The sequence below is a fragment of the Haliotis rufescens genome, unplaced genomic scaffold, assembly GCF_023055435.1.
Source record: "Haliotis rufescens isolate VD_foot unplaced genomic scaffold, xgHalRufe1.0.p SCAF_31, whole genome shotgun sequence".
NCBI lineage: Eukaryota > Metazoa > Mollusca > Gastropoda > Lepetellida > Haliotidae > Haliotis > Haliotis rufescens.
In genome coordinates this window covers 2,203,098-2,227,757 of record NW_025964013.1, presented here as the reverse complement: position 1 = coordinate 2,227,757, position 24,660 = coordinate 2,203,098, and the positions used below count along the sequence as shown (strand labels likewise).

Here is a 24,660-nt window from a genome sequence, read left to right as displayed (position 1 = left end):
GGATAAGGAAGGAAGGAAGGTTAAGATCAAGAGAGGAAATGAAGAATAAGGAAGGTTAAGAGCAAGAGAGGAAATGAAGGATAAGGAAGGAAGGTTAAGATCAAGATAGGAAATGAAGGATAAGGAAGGAAGGTTAAGAACAAGAGAGGAAGTGAAGGATAAGGAAGAAAGGTTAAGAGCAAGAGAGGAAATGAAGGCTAAGGAAGAAAGGTGAAGAGCAAGAGAAGAAATGAAGGATAAGGAAGGAAGGAAGGTGAAAGTAAAGGAGTGAGTGAGTATGGTTTACGCCGCTTTTAGCAATATTCCAGCAATATCACGGCGGGGGACACCAGAAATGAGCTTCACACATTGTACCCATGTCGGGAATCGAACCCGGGTCTTCGGCGTGACGAGCGAACGCTTTAACCACTAGGCTACCCGACCGCCCCCGTTAAGGAAGGAACGTGAAGAACAAGAGAGGAAAGGAAGGACAAGGAAGGAAGTAGGAAGGGGAAGAGCCAGAGAAGAAATAAAGGATAAAGAAGGAAGGGAGGTGAAGAGCAGGAGACATAATGGAGGATAAAGAAGGAAGGAAGGTAGGAAGCAAGGAAAGAAACGAAGGATGAGGAAGAGAAAATGGCGAGAAGATGAATACAGATATGAATGATAATGGAGGGAGGTGAGGTGACGAGACGACAAAATGACGACGACAGGTAGACGAAGGGTCCGGGGCACATTTCGAGGCTAAACACTTTACAGCAATGTCTTCAGTGACTTATATTACGCATTAAAAAAAAACCGGCACTGCTCAAAAAGCTCTGATGTGATATATATATATATATGTCTATAGGATTGTCACGTCAGGATACACCAACGATCCGGCTGTACCTGTGTTCCTGGTCAGAGTAGAAGTTTAATCAAGGCAACTGATGAAGTAGATCCATTGTTATGATAACTTTACCATCAGGTTAGGCGTATGATCAGGGTAGAATTTTAATCAAGGCAAACCTCTGGTTATGGTGGACGTATGGTATAGGTAATTTCGTGATTGGGTTAGGTCAAGGGTCACGGTAAGAATAATATCGGGCCATTGACGATGTACACACCACCTGTACGAGTCTTCATATCTGCAAGACGAGAATCTAAATAAATATGGGCGTATACACACAAAACAGTGGGAAACAAACTTTCGAAAATCCCAAGCTTAAGTGATTTGGACATGTGTTATAGATACACAATGTTACTGTCGCAGTGACTGGCAGGGGGATTGAAACCACTTGAGCCTATTTCACGTGTGTTTCTGTGTGATGTGTGGGTGGGGTGGCTGGGAGGTGTTGTGGAGTTTGGGGTTGGGGGAAAGTGGTAGAGCAGAGACGGGGTGGTCCAAACCTGGTGCTGGGCGAAGACGTTAAACACTCTGGTGATTAAACACAAACACAGTGAGCTACGAACAAACAGTTTGTCATAATGTTTGTGTTTCTGGGCATTCTAATTGTGTGTAACATGTACCCGCCAGTGCATGGTCATGTACTGGATCTCGGCATCAAGGTGAATAATCCTCGCAACTTTACAAATGTACGCAATTCAGTATTATCGTTTGTTGTTCAGTGAACCGATAACATTTCAACATTTCTTACTTTAAGTGACCCGGTATGTCTCTAACGGGGTTCCTGCATTGGCTAGACACGTGACGAGATACAAAGCCAAAGATAGACTAAACTCTCCATATCCATACCATGTCATTGTTTCTCCAGTTTCAGATGTCCATATATGCTCACGAAGACGGCGTGGCGGTGCAAATGCAGCCTAGTGATGCCCGTGGAATATACACCATAGAAGTATACCATGGAGTATACGCTATAGAAATACACTATGGTCTCTAAGGGGTACGGGGTCCATCATAGTCTCAACACATGCAGCCACGTCTGTGTCACCACGACCTGCACTCACTCACTCACTCACGCCACGCGGAAAGACAGCACTCGAAAAGACAACCTCCGTGGTCTATTGGATAGAGTGTGTGTCCGTACAGCGGAAGGTCGGTGCTTCGATTCTTGGCCGCGTCATACCAAAATAGTTAATAGATGGTACTTGTTGTGTAATTCCCGTCGCTTTACGCAATAAGTGCAATAATCTTGAACGCGACGTTAAACCCCATTTGACCACACCCTCCTTCATATCATAAACGCAAGATCTGGAAGCATCAGCTTGATCGTGGTTTCAAGATGAGACAAGGATAAAGTAACTTTCTACTGAATCAATACTGTGAGATGATACACAAGGAACAACATGAAGCGACGATGTTGGCATTCCATGCTACACCCAAACACAGGGGGTATTTGTGTTGGACGGAAGGCAAAGCAACGCCCCGAGGGTCCATGCTGCGGACTCGGGCAGGGCAGGGGGTTGTTAAGGAAAACAAGCTTCTGACACAAATATTCCAACATTCTAAACCGACACAAATAATCAAACACACTGCTTGGAGGATCTCTCGGAGTAGGTTATCAGTCACATTGTTACATTTGCTCGCATAATCGTCGGACATTGTTTGGGTTTTTTGTCTGGTAAAATGAACCACGTGCTAACGTGACGGATCATAGGTCTGAAATAGATGATAGTCGTGCTGGTTGCCTCAATGCTATCTCTTTATCATCCAGTGCATCAAACGTTTCATGTTTTTCAAGTGACTAAACGTTCGGCATCAACGAAATATCATGAATCGATTTGACAGCTGCCAACTGTGTCCTTAGGGTCATGCATATTCAGCACTTAATTTACATTTTAAGATTTTGTCCTGTTCCATTTATAACTTTAAATTATGTTGTGACGTAATTTAATAACACTTTACATCAGATAAGAGTTAATGAGGCTTTTTATCATATCGTCACTAATTATCAATGAAAGCTGAGCGTCACTGGATGACTGGAAACATGGCTAGTTTATTACGAATATAAAACACGCGTCGGTTTCATGTTCATCGTGAAGTCAAAAGACCGAAAGACTACTCAAGAAGAGATCTTCCGTGATTGAGAATAACCCAATACAACATCACAAGATGCAAGTGTGTTGGTCGCAGTGTAAATGTCAAATGCTAAAAGCTCTTAACGAGATGTATATGTTCCAGAATAAAAAGAAGCTAGACTTTTTACTTTCGGAGAGAATTATCAGCATTACTGACACCCGATATAACCTCGCCTTTCCAGAGATCAATTCCAGTGCTGATGTGGCAATAAGAGCTAGTACTGCACAAACCATAGCTAAACGTCACGACATTGATACAACTCACAGTAGTCTAGAGTAGGTGCTGGGAGTGCCAACTGTCAGTTTATAATATTATTTTCAAACTTAATGTCTGATAATAATTTTGAAAAGGGGTACTATATGTCGCAGGGGTCCAATGACCCAGCCGTCTTAGGCGCAAGCATTTCGCAGCGCAGAGTTGCTTCCCTTAATCCTATCTCCTGCGTTTGAACCGCAGATAAACCCTGATTTGACGTCCATGCACGTGGTTAACACGTATCAGCTTACTCTGGTCGTACCCTTCAATTAAATTATCAAGCAACTGTTAGCCTCCAACGCACTCACTCATTCCAAGAGACCGCCGCCGTGGTCTAGTAGATAGAACGTGTGCCCTGCGAGTGGAAGGGTGATGGTTTGATCCCCGGCCGTGTCATACCAAGAGAAGATTGTACTTGTTATCCTGCCTGGAGCCGCCGTGGTCTAGTAGATAGAATGTGTGCCCGTAGAGCGGAAGGGTGATGGTTTTATCCCCGGCCGTGTCATACCAAGAGAAGATTGTACTTGTTATCCTGCCTGGAGCCGCCGTGGTCTAGTAGATAGAACGTGTGCCCTGCGAGTGGAAGGGTGATGGTTTGATCCCCGGCCGTGTCATACCAAGAGAAGATTGTACTTGTTATCCTGCCTGGAGCCGCCGTGGTCTAGTAGATAGAATGTGTGCCCGTAGAGCGGAAGGGTGATGGTTTTATCCCCGGCCGTGTCATACCAAGAGAAGATTGTACTTGTTATCCTGCCTGGAGCTCGACATAATGGGCTAAACCAAGGACGGTTGGACAGTATACTGTGTCTGAGTGAAGTGTTCATTTGAAACTGAGGTATGGTGTCTCAGAGGGCTAAAGAAGTGGTGTCTAAAGAAGGCATTAGTACGGACTTGTACAAGCACACACGTGCAAACACTAGCGTCGTTATACAATGCAATAACCTTGAATACGACATTCAATCCCATTTCACCTCACCCCACTCAATGAATTGTCGTTCCTGCGTATTCAGCATCATTTCAATCAGGATAGTCCCGATTTGTCGTTTCTACCGGGGTAAAGATCCATAATTTGCCTGAGCATCGAACCTATACATTTCTCGACTGAATGTGGAATTTAAAACTTAAAATGTAATTGTTTAAAAGTAGTGATTTTTTAAATGTTGTTAAAACGTCTCCCTTCCATCTGAAGACCTGTACCACTTACGACAAGTAATCTGCCCCTATGTAGTCCGAATATGACGTAAAGGCACTTACATACATCAACAGTTATTACGACATATGTGTTATTTGATACACTATTTCACCATATTATATAACACTGACACATGCATTATGGTTAGTTTAATGTTAATATGAATGTGTCTCCCTGTAAAGTATCTTTATTTATTTTCTTTGTTTGTTGTTTAACGCCGCACTGGGGTAGACAATCCAGTGATTGATAGCATGAGCATTTATCCACGCACTGGGATACGATGACATGCATCAACCACGTCAGCGAGCCTGACCACCCGATCCCTTTAGTCGCCTTCATACTCTCTATTTGTGCTTTCCGGATTCAGTTTCCGGGTGTATATATGACAGACAAGGGCACAGTACGTATCATTATAATGAAGCATTCTGGCCGAGATGCCACAACTCGCCATGCAGATGATGTGACGTGGCTCGTGCACCTTATTATCGGTAGCTAGGAAGGAGAAGCGTTACCTCTTTCACTCAAGGGAATCAAACCTAGGTATTCGGTGTGATGAGTGAACGCTTTAACCACTAGGCTATTCGACCGCCCCTTCACTCAAGGGAATCAAACCTAGGTATTCGGCGTGATGAGCGAACGCTTTAACCACTAGGCTACCCGACCGCCCCTTCACTCAAGCGAATCAAACCTAGGTATTCGGCGTGATGAGCGAACGCTTTAACCACTAAGCTACCCGACCGCCCCTTCACTCAAGCTAATCAAACCTAGGTATTCGGCGTGATGAGCGAACGCTTTAACCACTGGGCTACCCGACCGCCCCTTCACTCAAGCGAATCAAACCTAGGTATTCGGCGTGATGAGCGAACGCTTTAACCACTAGGCTACCCGACCGCCCCTTCACTCAAGCGAATCAAACCTAGGTATTCGGCGTGATGAGCGAACGCTTTAACCACTAGACTACCCGACCGCCCCTTCACTCAAGGGAATCAAACCAATGTATGCGGCGTGATGAGCGAAAGCTTTAACCACTAGGCTACTCGACCGCCCCTTCACTCAAGGGAATCAAACCTAGGTATTCGGCGTGATGAGTGAACGCTTTAACCACTAAGCTACCCGACCGCCCCTTCACTCAAGGGAATCAAACTTAGGTATTCGGCGTGATGAGCGAACGCTTTAACCACTAGGCTACACGGCCGCCCCTTCCCTCAAGGGAATCAAACCTATGTATTCGGCGTGATGAGCGAACGCTTTAACCACTAGGCTACCCGACCGCCCCTTCACACAAGGGAATCAAACCTATGTATTCGGCGTGTTGGGCGAACGTTTTAACCACCAGGCTACCCGACCGCCTCTTCACACAAGGGAATCAAACCTAGGTATTCGGCGTGGAAAACACACGATGTTCACCATCGTTCCACTCATCACACCACGAAGAACCCGATGTATCGAACTTGACCTCATAACGCGATAAAATATTCAAAGTGGTCACCCTTGACAGTTGAATGGATGCATATTGATCAGTGCACATTAACACAATGAAGAACGCACCCTGTGTCATGAATTCATCAGCATAGTTACAACGCTTCCTGTATAGCACTAGGGTCCCTTTGGACCAAAGATTTATAACGTACAGGGCAGGGTGGTATCCGTCAGCCGGGCGTGGTACACGCGTCTTCATCTGACCGAACTGCCAATAAATCCCATTTCACTCACTCATGCGTCAGAGGATATTCAAGCGTCATGTACATATTACTTCAGTACAGTTAGATGCATGATGACCGTTTGACTATCTACATGACATTATCATGGTATAGTGTGTGTCTTATTCTGTCTCCTAGGCCCTAGGAAATAATACAAAAAACGAATCCAAGTCTAGATTACCTCGTGTCCGGATTTAAGTGGCATTTCAGATGCTGCAGTATCCTTGAATACACAGGTGACAAAGATTTCAACTTGTGTGTGCCTTGTTGTTAAAGGTTTCTCTCATGCTTCATCCCTCGACATCATTTGTCACCTTGTTCGTTGTTCATCTGTTTATATGTACTAGAATATGTACAAGGAACCATGTCCTTCCAGTTGTTCATCACTTGCTTGATACATGTACTTAGTCTAGCATATGTACCGAAAGTTTGTACGAAAGAATAAAGACGTTGAAACTCCTGTTGACTTTCTGGGAAGGGCCTGGGATGTTGTATGGAAAACGGATATCCCTTCAGCTACAGTTGTAAAACCAGAATTATTTTTTTAAATTAACATTATGAGGCTGAACATGTTGTTTAAACCTTGCAGCAATTTATTTTTTGTGGCAGAAAATGTCTTGATTTTTCAAGATGCCGAAGCAGAATTATTGTTTTCAAGCATGTTCTAGGAGAATCGTTTAATTTATAAAACATAGACCATCAAATGGTCGGTCCCCTCGTCTTCATTGTATTGTATAAGCTATGCAATATGACGTGAACTACAACCATATTACCCAAAGTATAAACGTCTGAACGCCTCTTAAGGAAAGTCGAATGAGTTTCCTGAAAGTTTGGCTCCTATTCATAAGACTTCACTATCGCTTGATGAGACACAAAGCTATTGTAAACATCACCATGATCATTAATGGCGCTCTTTACCCAACAAACTATTTTGCTTCTCCGCTTTATCCATTTCTGATGTTTGCGTCAGATCGTAATTGCAAATATATCTCGTTTCATATCTCCAGATCCCTCCGCACGTGGGCACACATTGTGCATATAAGACCTCAGTCTGCACACGTAACAACCACTGCCAATATCGCTATCTGCTCTTCATGGTGGATCCGTGTAATGGGCTTAATGCAGATCGCACATATTGAATCCTAATCGAATGCCGTTGGTATATTGGTTTACAAGTCGTATGATCATCGTGTGTCATGCATCAAACACATAACACCATGCTGATATGTGAACTGTATAGAATGTACAGATACAAATTTCAGGAGGAACACGTTGTTAGATAATTATACAGTTGCATTTGTGGCACTGCTGAGGTAACGACGCCATCACGACTTGTGCATTTTAATGTACTCTGATGAAGTTGAAGCGTACCGGCTGGGGATGTGTGTACCTGGATGTGAGTGCGCGAATGTGTGTACCAGGATGTGTGTACCATGATGTGAGTGCGCGAATGTGTGTACAAGAATGTGAGTGCGCGAATGTGTGTACCAGGATGTGAGTGCGCGAATGTGTGTACCAGGATGTGTGTACCAGAATGTGTGTATCAGGATGTGTGTACCAGAATGTGTGTACCTGGATGTGAGTGCGCGAATGTGTGTACCAGGATGTGATCGCGCGAATGTGTGTACCAGAATGTGTGTACCGGAATGTGTGTACCAGAATGTGTGTACCGGGACGTGAGTGCGCGAATGTGTGTACCAAGATGTGTGTACCAGAATGTGTGTACCAGGATGTGAGTGCGCAAAAGTGTGTACAAGAAGGTGTGTACCGGAATGTGTGTACCAGAATGTGTGTACCAGAATGTGACTGCGAGAATGTGTGTACCAGAATGTGAGTGCGCGAATGTGAGTGCAAGGATGTGTGTACCAGAATGTGTGTACCAGAATGTGTGTTCCAGAATGTGTGTGCCAGAATGTGTGTACCAGAATGTGTGTACCAGAATGTGTGTACCAGAATGTGTGTACTAGAATGTGTGTTCCAGAATGTGTGTACCAGAATGTGTGTACCAGAATGTGTGTTCCGGAATGTGTGTACCAGAATGTGTGTACCAGAATGTGTGTACTAGAATGTGTGTTCCAGAATGTGTGTTCCAGAATGCGTGTACCAGAATGTGTGTTCCAGGATGTGTGTACCAGAATGTGTGTACCAGAATGTGTGCACATGGATGTGTGTACCAGAATGTGTGTACCAGAATGTGTGTTCCAGAATCTGTGTACCAGAATGTGTGTGCCAGAATGTGTGCACCAGGATGTGTGTACCAGAATGCGTGTACCAGAATGTGTGTACCAGAATGTGTGTTCCAGAATCTGTGTACCAGAATCTATGTACCAGAATGTGTGAAGCAGAATCTGTGTACCAGAATGTGTGTACCAGAATGTGTGTACCAGGATGTGTGTACCAGAATGTGTGAACCAGAATCTGTGTACCAGAATTTGTGTTCCAGAATGTGTGTACCAGGATGTGTGTACCATGATGTGAGTGCGCGAATGTGTGTACAAGAATGTGGGTGCGCGAATGTGTGTACCAGGATGTGAGTGCGCGAATGTGTGTACCAGGATGTGTGTACCAGAATGTGTGTACCAGGATGTGTGTACCGGAATGTGTGTACCTAGATGTGAGTGCGCGAATGTGTGTACCAGGATGTGAGTGCGCGAATGTGTGTACCAGAATGTGTGTACCGGAATGTGTGTACCAGAATGTGTGTACCTGGACGTGAGTGCGCGAATGTGTGTACCAAGATGTGTGTACCAGAATGTGTGTACCAGGATGTGAGTGCGCAAAAGTGTGTACAAGAAGGTGTGTACCGGAATGTGTGTACCAGAATGTGTGTACCAGAATGTGACTGCGAGAATGTGTGCACCAGAATGTGAGTGCGCGAATGTGAGTGCCAGGATGTGTGTACCAGAATGTGTGTACCAGAATGTGTGTTCCAGAATGTGTGTACCAGAATGTGTGTACCAGAATGTGTGTACCAGAATGTGTGTACTAGAATGTGTGTTCCAGAATGTGTGTACCAGAATGTGTGTACTAGAATGTGTGTTCCAGAATGTGTGTACCAGAATGTGTGTACCAGAATGTGTGTACTAGAATGTGTGTACTAGAATGTGTGTTCCATAATCTGTGTACCAGAATCTATGTACCAGAATGTGTGAAGCAGAATCTGTGTACCAGAATGTGTGTACCAGAATGTGTGTACCAGGATGTGTGTACCAGAATGTGTGAACCAGAATCTGTGTACCAGAATTTGTGTTCCAGAATGTGTGTACCAGGATGTGTGTACCAGAATGTGTGTACCAGGATGTGTGTACCAGAATGTGTGTACCAGAAAGTGTGTACCAGAATTTGTGTTCCAGAATGTGTGTACCAGGATGTGTGTACCAGAATGTGTGTACCAGAATGTGTGTACCAGAATGTGTGTACCAGAATGTGTGTTCCATAATCTGTGTACCAGAATGTGTGTGCCAGAATGTGTGTACCAGGATGTGTGTACCAGAATGTGTGTACCAGATTGTGTCTACCAGAATGTGTGTTCCAGAATGTGTGTTCCAGAATGTGTGTACCAGAATGCGTGTACCAGAATGTTTGTTCCAGAATGTGTGTACCAGAATGTGTGTACCAGAATGTGTGTACCAGAATGTGTGTTCCAGAATGTGTGTACCAGAATGTGTGTTCCAGAATGTGTGTACCAGAATGTGTGTGCCAGAATATGCGTACCAGGATGTGTGTACCAGGATGCGTGTACAAGAAGGTGTGTACCAGAATGTGTGTACCAGAATGTGATTGCCAGAAAGTGTGTACCAGAATGTGTGTACCAGAATTTTTGTATCAGAATGTGTGTACCAGGATGTGTGTACCAGAATGTGTGTACCAGAATGTGTGTTCCAGAATGTGTGTACCAGAATGTGTGTACCAGGATGTGAGTGCCAGAAAGTGTGTACCAGAAAGTGTGTACCAGAAAGTGTGTACCAGCCGCTCGATGTTCGTTGTCTCGAAAACGATAAAGAAGCTTTATTATTTGTATGGTTGGATGGAAATACTATTTGCTTTATGGAACTTGAGTAATCTCTTGACTTTCCCATGTTGAGGTAAACTTGGAAGTACAAGATCAAACCCTTTTTTCGAAATGGACGAGTATGTCACCTATCCTCATATATCAACATATTTCATTAAAAAGAAAGACGTATACCATTTCTTCAGACTTTCAGTTGGAATTATTCGCACAAGGTGTGTTTGGGACCGACCATCTGTGTATGTGTGTGTGTGTGAGGGGGTACAAATGTACAGACACAAAAACTACATTGCTGCAAGCTGGTTTGGGGTAAAATAAATATTTAGGTTGGTTTGCGGGACTTGCTAAAAATATAGTTTGTCTCCATACAAAATCCAGGTCCCCATTTAATGACACTATATGGCACAGTGGACATGGATGGGCACAGGGCAAGATCACGGAGTATTTGCATTAAAATATAAAATTATCTACTTCAAAATATGTAAGGGTCAGGTCACCATTGAGCGCTCCCATGACGGAACGACATTATAATTATGGAAGGCTGGTGAAACAAAACAAATACTTGACCGTGAGGGCTCTGGTCACAGACTATGACGCTCGTTGATGTCATTCATTGTTTAATTAATCAAATAACTGGTTTCAGACAAATAAGTGTATACATACATATTTAAGAGAAGACCTGATACAAGGCACTACACCTGAAAGTAACAAGTCGGTAAGTGAAAGCGATCATTCTGTCTGCGTCTTTGAACAGGTGTGAGAGCCTCTGTAACTCTGATATCATCCAAGCGGGAATTTCACAAAATCAATACTTAATCTTATCTGAAAGTAAAGATAAGTGCCTACAGCTTAAATTGAAGCCCTTTACTCATTTGTCTGCACAAGTATATTGTGTCTGTCTACAAGAATAGACCAAGTAAAAAATGTCATATTATTTCAAAATATATATTTAATCAAGATGAAGCAACGAATACCTTTCTGCCGCAGATACATCGTGGTTGCTGGTCGGTATATAATATATCAACACAACGCACTGATCAGTACAGATGATGATTAAACCCCTAGTGTGGTACTTGACCGGGTAATAATCTTGGGAATCTAATCGGAGTGTGAAATGGATATCTGGGTGTTCCATTTAGGATGTTTATAGCTGTATCAAATATTCTATAGATTAACATCTAACTTTCATCTTAGGCATGGCGTAGCTCTGCCCATATTGGTTGAAAACAAATTCTGAGCAACGTAATTGTTATCCCACTAGTGGTTAACAGTTGGTTCTGTCACAGAGTGCCCTCCCTTGTTTTGTTTCCAGTATTCCAAGCGGTGAGTGGAATGCGGGCGCACACTCAATAACAGGCGCGCTCGTAATGGCGCAAGTGTCGGCAAGCACATGCTTCCATATAATATAAATATCGTAGAGTTCTTAAAACACTTTTTTCTCTAAACAAACGCCATCATTGCTGAGTGTATACGCTGCTGACGTGTTATGGCTCTTCTTCCAACATTTGTTGAGAGACAGAAGTGCTGACACTAAAGTTATCTTGATAGCGTAAGCAGACAACCCCTTCTATAAACCAATACCGGCAGATAGAGCATGTATACATGAGGTCTCAGATTCACGAGATTCAGGCGGTTGCGTGATCTAGCAACTGGGGGATTCATGGTGGCCCACACAATCACTGGAAGCAACTCGTTCTGTCGGATGTCGATACCACTGTCAAACGTGCCACCATATATAATTCTTGTTGCTTCTGCATATATGCTTGATGTAACAATATTCCTATATATGTGCATGTGTCATATGTAACATCAAGTGGCTACAACTACGACTGCATCAGCCAGTGACTACTGCTACGACTATAACACAACCGGTGACTACAACGTTAACTACGACTACACCAGACATTACTACAACTACGACTGCAACAGCCAGTGACTACTACTACGACTATAACACAACCGGTGACTACAACTACGACAACACCAGCTATGACTACAACTACGACTACACCAGCCATGAGTACAACTACGACTACACCAGCCATGACTACAACTACTACGACTACAACAACCGGTGACTACAACTACAACACTATCAGAGACTACAACTACGACTATTACAATAGCGGACTGGTTATTCAATATTCACCCCCACCCCACCCCCACACCCCTCCCCTCAAGAGTATTGAATGGTTTGTTCCTAAACTACCAATATAATATGATGTTGACAAAAAAATATATTTTTCCCAAAAGTTACAATAAATAGCTATGGTCACTTCTGTATGAAACGTCAGGTCAATGTTATACAATGTACCTATGTCGCATTTTCTGGTAAAACCGTCAGATACTAATCAACTAATGCATCTTTATACACGTATCACCATCATGGTGTTCTTACAACCACTTAGCTGTAACTTATACGTCCATATATTATGCCACTTTGTGAAATCAAATGGTGCTAAGAGAGTGTCACTTAACGGAGTGTTGCCACGCTTTGAGATTTGGAGATTCCTATGTTTATGGATCGTAACTGATGACCTATATTTTAACCGTGGTTCTATGAACTGGTGGCCTACTGAGGTACCAATTATCGTGCGGTCGGAATGATAGTTCCCGGGACGCTATAGACATCAAATATATGACGTCCCATCATATTTAACAACCACAACATATTAGCAATCGGACTGTTTAACGACACAGCTGAGCTAGCTCTTTGGACTCCACCCATTGACCCTACGCACTCAACAAGACCAGAGTTTCTCAGGCCACCTCGGTCAGCTCCTGACTCTATGGCCCACGACGCCCGAGGACTATTTTGAATAAGAGGTGCGCGCCTTGTGAAAATACCTCAGGATGTAGAAGCCACTCTGATTACATTGTTGTTCGGATTGTGTGTTGCCTTTGTAAACACACAATATCAAGGCAAAGCCGACCCTCTCAGACGGAGCTATGCAGCAGGGCTAGTTAGAGCAAAGTTGTAAATCATTACAGCATGTCTCGTCGTCATTTGTAACCGGTTGTATCGTGTAAACAAATGATGGAATTCCCAGTATCATATTAAATATCCGCCACCATACGGTGAAATTTACCTGCGTCTGACAAACACACCGATCGCAAATTCGATCCAGACGTTCATTTATCGTGATTTGTATGGTAATTGAATCTATTTCGGCGACATTATGAGTATGCCATCAACAACGTCTCCTGACGCTATATAGCTGCAACATTTCAATTACCCTTATGCGAAATAACAAAAGGCAGTCAACGACGAATTAATTGTGAATCTCAGGAACGGTTTGATTGCTGTTCTTGAAACGTCATCTAATGTGGTGTAGAGGATTAATATCAGGGTAACTAAACCAGGGTATTTTTGTGAAATTAAATTAGCGCTTAAATCACTGCATGTATTCCTTCATCGGGTCACTTCGTAAACCGGAATGACCGCCTCATATGCGTCTCCTGCTTATTGTGTCTCCGAATGGAATCGGTCCCTAGTGTATGTCTCAGTAGGAAACCTGGTGCACTAGATTCCAAATGGCTGACGTGAAAATATCTCCGTGGTGGAATAGTTCTCAACTGCCTTGAGCTCATGCATAAACCTGTGGGGGTTCCGGGTGGAATATTTCCCAGTGCCACCAGGGTGTATTTAGCCATGGGGATTCCGGGTGGAATATTTCGCGGTGACACCCGTGTGTATTTCCACGTGGGGATTCCGGGTGGAATATTTCCCCGTGACACCCGTGTGTGTTTCCACGTGGAGATTCCGGGTGGAATATTTCGCGGTGACACCCGTGTGTATTTCCACGTGGGGATTCCGGGTGGAATATTTTTCCGTGACACCCGTGTGTATTTCCCCTTGGGGATTCTGGGTGGAATATTTCCCAGTGCCACCCGTGTGTATTTCCCCGTGGGGATTCCGGGTTGAATATTTCCCCGTGACACCCGTGTGTATTTCCACGTGGGGATTCCGGGTGGAATATTTTTCCGTGACACCCGTGTGTATTTCCCCTTGGGGATTCTGGGTGGAATATTTCCCAGTGCCACCCGTGTGTATTTCCCCGTGGGGATTCCGGGTTGAATATTTTCCCCGTGACACCCGTGTGTATTTCCACGTGGGGATTCCGGGTGGAATATGTTTCCTTGACACCCGTGTGTATTTCCGCTTTGGGATTCTGGGTGGAATATTTCCCAGTGCCACCCATGTGTATTTCCCCGTGGGGATTCCGGGTGGAATATTTCCCAGTGCCACCCGTGTGTATTCCCCGTGGTAGTTCCAGGTGGAATATATCCCCGTCCCACCTGTGTGTATTTCCCCGTGGTAGTTCCAGGTGGAATATTACAGGTCCACGGTACCTCTCCACGTGTTTCAGTGCGTTGATACTCACTCACTCACTCACTCACTCACTTGTCGATTGTAGGTCCTCGTTCCCCGACGGCATGAACAATGTTCAGGACATCAACAAAGGCCTTGTTCGGTCAAAGTTCTCATTATGAACGACCGTATTAATTGCGTACAATATTCTCGACTGGAGCGGAAAATAATATTCACTCAATCATTCACTTCGTAGTGGGATTCAGTGACATATCGGGAGCGTCACGACAAGGATCATATATTACATTATTTGAAATGAACGATATAGATCTGCTGGCTACCACGCTATTGCATTTGGTGAGGGAGGCTGCACCGAGGGGTGTGAGTCTACCGCAGGCACTAACTGCCCTGAACTAACACCGCGAACGTATAATGCTTGACGTGTAGTTTGATGGATTACACATACTTTAAGCGTCGGTGATGTACAGAGATGGAGTGAGAGGCGTGGATGGAGAAGAACATGCTGTTTATATCCGGGTGACAGACTGAACAGTCATGCAGGGACACCATGCCCAGACAATAATTGGGAGGTCATGACATGGATGAAGACAAGACGGGGATGTTATGACATGGGATGAAGACAAGACGGGGATGTTATGACATGGGATGAAGATAGGGTGGGAGGTTGTCACATGGGATAAAGACAGGGTGGGAGGTTGTTGCATGAGATGAAGACAGAGTGGGAGGTTGTTACATGGGATGAAACAGGGCGGGGAGGTTGTCACATGAGATGAAGACAGGGTGGGAGTTGTTACATGGGATGAAGACAGGGCGGGGAGGTTGTCACATGGGATGAAGGGCGGGGAGGTTGTTACATAAGATGAAAACAGTGTTGGAGGTTGTGGTGTGATGTGACGTAGGATGAAGACCACACAGTCGCGTGACATGAGTGACAGACAACGTTGTGATAGCGTGACATAGCTGAGCGCACTACGGTCACATGCACAAAGTCGCAAGGACATGTTTGCCTTATTTATGATCAGGTTATCCTGAAAGAACTGACACCGGGGGCTTAGGTAAGCAGCCTCTTAAATCTCATGCACGTGTTTTCTTACTGATGAACATCTTAAGAAGCGATGTTAATGAACAACTAGCGTGTGACCAAACAATCAAAAGTGTTGGATTACATTTGTCGTCGTTCTCCGACTGTTTCGCTTCGCATCAGGTGAAACGTTCCACACACCCGACCCCTTAAGCCCTGAAAGATCGGTAATTAACAACGGTGAAATTGGAGGGGATGACGTTGAAACCGATCGTGGTGCAAGACGATACGGAGATGGCACCGCACGACGATCACAGGACACCATAACCCTAGCTCGGGGGAATCCACATAGATATCACACCAACAACACATGTCATTAAAGTGTGCGCATGCCATGATCTGCTAACTAAACCCTAGATGGCCAATATATGATGGCGGGAGGTTTATTTACCTCGAACTTAATGGATGCAGCATGTTTGCTGGAAGATGATCTGGCACTCCCAGCTGGCTCTCTGTTCCCTTGTCAATGTCTGGTTGGATTAAGACAAATCCAAGTGATTATTATGTGAGACGATGACCTGCAGTAATCGATGGTTCATCTAAAACATTGGTATCATCACTGAATTTCAGTGATGCATTCATATAATTTGCACGGCTATTTTGCCTTTTATATCTCTTTTTGAGCGGATAATCGAGACCGGTTTCTCTCTGGCGTTGACGTTTTATAGTTTTCACGCCACTTTTGCGAAGCATTTGAATTGCAATAATTTAATGTACATTTTTCACGATTATTCTCAGACCTGTATATTTCTTGTTGAACAGAGTTATATTTAAAGAGTATCATACAATGTAACAGTATGTCGCATTTTGGCTATCAGGAACTGCTGATTCGAATTCCAGTTTCTCTCTAATCTAGATCCATTGTTTGTAAGTACAATGTCTTGTGAAACGATAAACGAGTGTTTGCATGAGTTAAGTTTCACGCCGCTTTTAGCAATATTTCAGCAGTGTCATGGCGGTGGACACCGCAAACGGGCTTCACACATTGTACCCATGTGGTGAATCGAACCTAGGCCTTCGGCGTCACGAGCTAATGCATTACCCACTTGACTACCTCATCATCCTGTATAAACGTAGCGGTCCGTGACAGTCGTAATTTGTTATCCCTTTGATATGTTTGTTTGTTTGTTTGTTTCCAGCTATGTGGCGACGGTCTGAAAATAGTCTGGACAAGACGATCCATTGACTGATATCATGAGCATCGATCCACGCAATTGGGATACGATGACATGCATCAGCCAGGTCAGCGAGCCTGACCACCCGATCCCGTTAGTCGCCTCTAACGACAAACATGGGTTGATGAAGACCAATTTTAACGTACCCGGATCTTCACGGGACACACCCAGTTGAGATGTCGTGATATACCCGAAATAGTACACGACACACCTTAGTCGCGCATGTAGAATACAGAGCGTGTGTCGCCTGATTAATAAGTAAACGGACGTCACTGGAACATACGTTGTTACCTTGGGAGACCACGTCACCATGGAAACGTATTTACGCTAAAATGGTCAATGTTTCGGTAGTCCGCAAGGCTGAGAATCTGGAATATTGTGATTGATGGAAAACTGTCAGAATGTACGATGTTCTTGCTGGAATAGCAAACTAATCTCGTGCGAGACAAGCCTTTGATATTTAGATAGAGAGCGTTGATGACACTTTAATAAGACATGTTAATGTCGACAAGGATATTGATAATATTAACGATATAGAGTTGTATTACTATCAAACATGTGACCATTCTATAGGTCTTATGGATATATACTGAATTCGCATGAAGGATATAGTGTGTCTCCTTAGGCAAGTAGCTTTGTTCGGAATATGCCTCTGTTCACCCAGCAGTGACTGTTGACATTCTAGAGCCTCATTGGCAGTTCCGGTTGTATTCTCCCCAGGGAGCTGAGAATGGTAATCGAGTGCACACTGATTCTTTGATAATGTTAGCGCTTTGAGCATGCAGTCTAGCGCAATAGGAACACACATTATTAGGACATGTATCACGAGAAGTGTGGGTGAGTGAATGATGTTTATCTGCGCAATCAGCCATATTTAAGTTCAAATACGGTACAAAGAAATATTGTAGCAAGGATGAAGCACACCGGTGACAGAAAACATGGCTACGATGATGAGCAATAACTTTATCATTGGCGCTGAAATTGTCTAACTCTGATATCATGTATTGTATAATGGGCCGGTGGCCCCTTTACTGAAATAAAACTCTCTCAAGCAACCAAGGCACCGCGCTATCTGGTCAATTTCATCTGCCTCTCGCGACCAGCAATAGGTCCGGGAAAACTATCCTGACCTGCTCTTATACTTAGGGGATGTGGTCACAACAGGAAGGTCGTAAGATGGTGCACAAGCCACAAGAGGGCCATCATCCCATGTTGAAAGTATACAACCAAAGCTGAACACAAAATGCATTTCCCACTTTTCCACATGCCAGGAAAATGGTGGATCGATTAGGTTACTCATAATCAGTGCTTACGACAGCTATGGTAGGTATTAGAGACCACCCCCTGAAAGCGTTCCATTGTAGATTGGAAACACGTGTTCTCCAAGCCCTGGCTCCGGTCTTCGTCATAACACGTTACATTATATGGTTTTCTCGAATCAATTACCTATCACTTGCAAATAATTACAAGTCAGTCAGGATAATGATCTCTGAAAGGAGGTCTTCTTTGGGACATCTGTCACGGGCATTGTGCTGTTCAGGGTTTAATAAACATGAAAGACGACGACCCGGAGTATACATATCGACGAGTAGCTAAAGAAGCGAATTATTTTTTGCTATATTTGCCTACCAAAGGGATCATAATTAACATAAATGGGATCACACACGTACAATTCACATAACCACTGCAGAAGAAGCTATTGAAGCACCTCCGTAATGTATTAATTCGCATGGCATCAGGTTATCCTCGCAAAATGACTTGTAGATAATTAGGTTTTTGTCGTGTAGCAACTCTGCCCACGGAGAAGACGGACCAAGCACGGATCATGTCCAAGCATCGTTACGAGGTGCGTCCAGGTACAACTGCACTAAGGCCATGCTACTCTTCTCTCAAAGCCACGGCAGGCTGGCTGGACCATCTCACATAGACTGATAGCCATAGGAATATGCGTATTGTTGCACAGCCTACCAAATACCGCCTTTCCACCCCACACCAGCAACACCCTAGCCACAATTCCATCCTTGTGCATTCCACATAGACATTACCTCACCAAAATGACACCCGAGGAAATATCCCACCCCCATCGTTTACTCCCTTCCCCATCCCACCACGCCCCTAGTTGCTATCCCTACCCAATCGTTCACTCCCTTCCCCACTCAACCACGCCCCTAGTTGCCATCCCACCCCCATCGTTCACTCCCTTCCCCACCCAACCACGCCCCTAGTTGCCCTCACACCCCGTCACGCCCTGCAATACCCTCATACCCCGTCACGCCCTACAATACCCTCACACCCCGTCACGCCCTGCAATACCCTCACACCCTGTCACGCCCAGCAATATCTTCACATCCCGTCACGCCCTGCAACACCCTCACACACCGTCAAGCCCTGCAACACCCTCACACCCCGTCAAGCCCTGCAACACCCTCACACTCCGTCACGCCCTGCAATACACTCACACCCTGTCACGCCCAGCAACACCCTCACACCCTGTCACGCCCAGCAACACCCTCGCACCCTGTCACGCCCTGCAACACCCTCACACCCCGTCACGCCCAGCAACACCCTTTACACCCCGTCACGCCCTGCAACACCCTCACACCCCGTCACGCCCTGCAACACCCTCACACCCTGTCACGCCCTGAAACACCCTCACACCCTGTCACGCCCTGCAACACCCTCACACCCCGTCACGCCCAGCAACACCCTCACACCCCGTCACGCCCTGCAACACCCTCACACTCCGTCACGCCCTGCAACACCCTCACACACTGTCACGTCCTGAAACACCCTCACACCCCGTCACGTCCTGCAACACCCTCACACCCCGTCACGCCCTGCAACACCCTCACACCCTGCAACACCTTCACACCCCGTCACGCCCTGCAACACCTTCACACCCCGTCACGCCCTGCAACACCCTCACACCCCGTCACGCCCTGCAAAACCCTCACACCCCGTCACGCCCTGCAACAACCTCACACACCGTCACGCCCTGCAACACCCTCACACACCGTCAAACCCCACCTTTATACAGGAGCGGCACTTGAAGGGTATAGTTTAGGACCAACGACCACATGAACACGACTCCAGGGAATCCCGGGCGTATTTAATCAGGCTAAATATCTAATCAGGATATAACGTTCCAAAGACCAACAACTCATCACATACGGTAATTTCTCGATACATCATCGAGCGATAAACCCCAGGATGATCCATACATCTGTACAGCAAGACGTCCAAGTACTCAGGATCTTTCTTTAGGGTCGTGCCATCTGGCGTGAATTTACCATTGGTAAAATTCGAAGCAGCAACCATGCTGTATCACGCGCTTGTCAGATAATGCACAATTCGCAATATACGACTTTTCATTCCACCTTTTACATTAAACTAACAACCACACTTAAAGGATTCGGCATTAGTTCCATGCTTTTAAACCACCAGAAAAATACGTATTAAAATTGTTTTGGACGTCGTAATGCCCTTTCTATGTATACACTGATTCCAGGTGAACGTTACATTATCAGATTCAGCAGCTCAAAGAAGGAGCAAAAACCACAAAATAACTCGTGAACAAACATTAACAGTTTTATTGAAAGTCATAGTGTATGCGCTCCATGTTATAAAAATTGCAATTTCTTTTCTGATGCGCTACAAAACATATTCCCTTTAAGCCACGTTCATTTCCAAATGGAATATTTTCCATGATGGTGAGTAGGCGGCAAATAGCCATATCGCTACAAGCGTGGATGCTGATGATGAACACGTCCCAGTCGGAGAGTGAGCTGCGGAGATAGTTGCCACAGCCATGCTTTCACGACCAGCGATCACATTTAGAGCTTCCATCCATTACGACAACATCTGTCATTATCTGCACAAAGTAACCGCTCAAGCCAAGTTAGTTGTAATCAGTATTTTATTGCTTTCTAGGATTATACTTGCTTCGGGGAAAACGTGACAAATTCAAAAAGTTTTAGGTAATTGCAATTTTTTTACTCAAGCTTTGTTTTAATCGGTTAAATGGAATACGTGGTGAAATTTCTTCTGAACTTTATTTCAAAATGTAGTGAAAACATTCAGCATTTAAACATCGATGACACTGCCTCTAGGCTAATCTGTCAATTAACATTGAAGGAGGCAATAACTTGGTTTGATTTCTTTAAAGTGTATATGTGTATATGCCTGTAAGTCACGAGTCTCACGCCTCTACTATTAACCTAAAGGAATTAGTTTCATGTCAGATCTCATGACACTCTACAACACTAGCTCTATCATTGGAGTAGTCATTTCTTAACGCCATGTCTCAATCGTTTGAAACGTCATTATACGCTATTACGCCCCTTCTCATTGCCAGGATCCGATTTCGACTTCGAATCCAAGATTCGTCCTGACAATGACCCTTTGTTTGTCAACACCATGAACTCTTGGGTTTCACCAAAATGGTAAAGACAAACATTTTAAACCTTTTACACCTGCATGTATGTTGGAACGCCGTTATACAAGTGAAACATATTCAAAGTGGCGTTGGGGCGGTCGGGTAGCCTAGTGGTTAAAGCGTTCGCTCGTCACGCCGAAGACCCGGGTTCGAATCCCGACATGGGTACAATGTGTGAAGCCCATTTCTGGTGTCCCCCGCCGTGATATTGCTGGAATATTGCTAAAAGCGGCGTAAAACCAAACTCGCTCGCTCAAAGTGGCGTTAGCCCAACTCACTCACCTACCTCGTCAACAATGTGCATTAATTTACAGCAACAACTGTGGAGAAGACGACAACTAAATGTGAAGTATTGAGAAATAACGATCGAATTTCGTAATGAAATTGAAAACCCACTTTAAATGTGCTCTAGACATTCCATCCCAGTTGAATCTGCGGATAAAATGTAAGGAGCTGAAGCTGTTAACTAAGAAATAATCTGTAACAAGCGTAAGCATAGTGTGTTAACAACCCTATACACTTGGCTTTCCGGAAATCCCCTTCTAAGTTAGATAGACAAATGTACTCGACATAAACGCTATCCGGAACTAGGACCGCACACAGATGCACACACTTTTGAGTTTGTTTTCACCTTTAAGAGCATGAGAAGAGGAGCCTGTGACCACTTGCACAAAGCGGTCTTAGCGGTTAGGTTATCGTAAGCCTATTTGAAAGTATGAGAGTTACGATCACCTAAGCGCTAAAATCGCTTTTTGCAAGTGGGCCCAAGATGAGGTTTACGGAATATATGTATCATCTAATAAGAATCATTGAAATGAAGGTAAATGTCACATCTACAAGGAATACATTTCTTGACGACCACTTGTACGTTACATGATACGCAATCAAGTACCAGTACACTGAACTGACTGACTGACTGACTGAGTATGGTTTTACGCCGCTTTTAGCAATATTCCAGCAATATCACGGCGGGGGACACCAGAAATGGGCTTCACACATTGTACCCATGTCGGGAATCGAACCCGGGTCTTCGGCGTGATGAGCGAACGCTTTAACCACTAGGCTACCCGACCACCCCACCAGTGCACTGAAGGCCATCTAGTAGTAGAGACAGGAGTAGTGTGTCTTTAGCATTTCGCAGATAACGGTATGTTTAGAGTTCGTATATAGATTCGACGCGCGGCAGCGCGATTCAAAAGTCCCTGAGGTACAGAATCGCATACAACATATATAACTATCCATCCATTAGTAGACTGTGTACAAAGTAGGACGAATTGAACACCATTTTCATCAATATTATTGCTCCTATTTCTTTCACTGTTATATCATTATGTAACATAGGATAAACGTGGTTTTATGTGAAGGAAGCATAGCGCATGCCCGTAGAGGTGAGTCCTCCCCATCAGCTCTCTATATGGACGGAACAATTGTCCCTGGTTAAACATGCAACAAGGGGAACATTCTACTGGGCACCGACCTCAGCGATGCAGTTTCTTAATCAGTGAAAATGCTAATGTTATCGTCAACTGAACAGCTATAAACTCCTGTCAATCAAACAGTCATAAACGATGTCATAAACCTGAAGAGCCAAAGGACACGTGGACAATGAACAGATGTAAACATAGGAAGGCGCTCTCCATGAAGAGCTGGAAGACAAATTGTTTATTGGAAGTCAACATTTGAGAGAAAACAACAAAAACGAAAGCCATAATTGAGGATTTACGCTGCCTTAGTACAACTACATCATATGGTGTCCACGCCATGAACTGACTAATGTGTACCCAGTTATCACACAAAGAATTGCGGCTTTCAGGACGAAGACTTCAAACACATGATTCTCTGTCGCCCGAATGACTTGATTCGCTGAACATAGGGGGCGACTTACAGTGCTGACAGATGCTGTACATGAACAGATATGCTGGCCCTGTACATAACCACATGTTGATATGGTGGCCATGTACATAAACAGATGTGGATATGATAGCCCTGTACATAAACACATGTTGATATGGTGGCCATGTACATAAACACATGTTGATATGGTGGCCATGTACATAAACACATGTTGATATGCTAGCCATGTACATAAACACATGTTGATATGGTGACCATGTACATAACGCATGTTGATATGCTAGCCATGTACATAAACACATGTTGATATGGTGACCATGTACATAAACACATGTTGATATGCTGGCCATGTACATAAACAAATGTGGATATGGTGGCCATGTGCATAAACACATGTTGATATGGTGGCCCTGTACATAAACACATGTTGATATGGTGGCCATGTACATAACCACATGTTGATATGGTGGCCCTGTACATAAACATATGTTGATATGGTGGTCATATACATAAACACATGTTGATATGGTGGTCATGTACATAAACACATGTTGATATGGTGGCCATGTACATAACAACATGTTGATATGGTGGTCATGTGCATAAACACATGTTGATATGCTGGCCCTACATAAATACATGTTGATATATGGTGGCCATGTACATAACCACATGTTGATATGCTGGCCATGTACATAAACACATGTTGATATGCTAGCCATGTACATAAACACATGTTGATATGCTAGCCATGTACATAAACACATGTTGATATGGTAGTTGTGTACATAAACAAATGTGGATATGGTGGCCATGTGCATAAACACATGTTGATATGGTGGCCATGTACATAAACACATGTTGATATGGTGGCCATGTACATAACCACATTTTGATATGGTGGCCCTGTACATAAACACATGTTGATATGGCGGCCATGTACATAAACACATGTTGATATGCTGGCCATGTACATAAACACATGTTGATATGCTAGCCATGTACATAAACACATGTTGATATGGTGACCATGTACATAAACACATGTTGATATTGTGGCCATGTACATAAACACATGTTGATATGCTAGCCATGTACATAAACACATGATATGGTGACCATGTACATAACGCATGTTGATATGCCAGCCATGTACATAAACACATGTTGATATGGTGACCATGTACATAAACACATGTTGATATGCAGGCCATGTACATAAACAAATGTGGATATGGTGGCCATGTGCATAAACACATGTTGATATGGTGGCCCTGTACATAAACACATGTTGATATGGTGGCCATGTACATAACCACATGTTGATATGGTGGCCCTGTACATAAACATATGTTGATATGGCGGCCATGTACATAAACACATGTTGATATGGTGGCCCTACATAAATACATGTTGATATGGTGGCCATGTACATAAACACATGTTGATATGCAGGCCATGTACATAAACACATGTTGATATGCTAGCCATGTACATAAACACATGTTGATATGGTGACCATGTACATAAACACATGTTGATATGTTGGCCATGTACATAAACACATGTTGATATGGTGGCCATGTGCATAAACACATGTTGATATGGTAGTTGTGTACATAAAC

At 44.1% G+C, this 24,660-nt stretch overlaps 2 protein-coding genes across 3 annotated transcripts in view; one reads left to right on the top strand and one right to left on the bottom strand.

Annotated features, from left to right (window-relative positions):
• The window catches only part of LOC124136774 (muscarinic acetylcholine receptor M2-like), a 264,939-nt gene that overhangs the window by 107,061 nt on the left and 133,218 nt on the right, over positions 1 to 24,660 (bottom strand). The gene's annotated exons all lie outside the window — the stretch shown is intronic.
• Positions 113 to 19,827, top strand: LOC124136818 (36.4 kDa proline-rich protein-like). Its single transcript, XM_048380489.1, has 4 exons — positions 113 to 210; positions 11,470 to 11,480; positions 12,060 to 12,231; positions 18,972 to 19,827. Exons 1-4 carry the CDS (start codon positions 113 to 115, stop codon positions 19,825 to 19,827), a joined length of 1,137 nt encoding a protein of 378 aa, XP_048236446.1.